The 828-nt window shown below is 54.2% G+C and overlaps 1 protein-coding gene across 1 annotated transcript; it reads left to right on the top strand.

The window, feature by feature from the left end:
* Positions 1–60: 60 nt before the first annotated feature.
* GNI_205540 (hypothetical protein) lies at positions 61–744 on the top strand (the record flags this gene model as incomplete). Its single annotated transcript, XM_011135481.1, has 1 exon — positions 61–744. One exon carries the CDS (start codon positions 61–63, stop codon positions 742–744), a length of 684 nt encoding a protein of 227 aa, XP_011133783.1.
* Positions 745–828: the final 84 nt, after the last annotated feature.

Genomic DNA, 828 nt, shown 5'->3' with positions numbered 1-828 from the left:
TTCGAGGCGGTACATATCGACTTCTGGCAAACCAGAGGAGAAGGCAGGCCAATAATGACAATGATCGACCGGACGTCACGATGGGTGGAAGCAGCGGTGGTCCCCGACAAGTCTGCCCATTGGGCGGCAGCGACATTTGTTCGGCGATGGGTTACACGATACGGAGTACCCAAACAACGACACCTTCGAAAGCATTACGAACGCATACGGGGAGAAAGCATGAGAGGCGAAGAAGAGTCGCACCATACAACGCTGGGTATGACGCCAGGGAGGTGGCTATTCGGAGTAGAACCCACAATACCGGAGGAACGGGAGCTCGTAGGCACCCTGAGGAGTCCAAACTTACAACGAATAGAATGGTTGGCGAAGACCAGGGAGGAGACGATCGAGCGGATGCAGGCAGAAGCCCAACAGCGGGCCGACCGACGAAATGAGCGACGGAGAGGAGGACACCTAGAAAAGGGAGACCTCGTACTCGTAAGAGACCCAACCATACACGAACGAGGGTGGGGATTCCCCCACCGAGTAGTTAAGGTTAGTAAGGCAGGACATGGGGCACACGGAGAGGACATAGTTACGGGATACAGGGAACACCGGCACGCAGGAGTATTAAGAAGGGTGACAGCACCCTCGACGAACATCAGTTGGGCGGGTGGGTGGAAGAGTGCCGAAGAGGAGGAATACAAATCGACAGAGACGACCTACGACGAAGACTGGGGCAACAACCTGAGTATTACGAATTAAGTTCCGATGACGAAGAAGAAGAACCGGGAGAACAAACTGCAACAATAAGGAACAACAGCGAGGAACCACCAACCCTAGAAGTAC

The sequence above is a fragment of the Gregarina niphandrodes genome, assembly GCF_000223845.1.
Source record: "Gregarina niphandrodes unplaced genomic scaffold scaffold00122, whole genome shotgun sequence".
NCBI classification, from domain to species: Eukaryota; Apicomplexa; class Conoidasida; order Eugregarinorida; family Gregarinidae; genus Gregarina; species Gregarina niphandrodes.
This window is presented reverse-complemented; position numbering and strand designations above follow the sequence as displayed.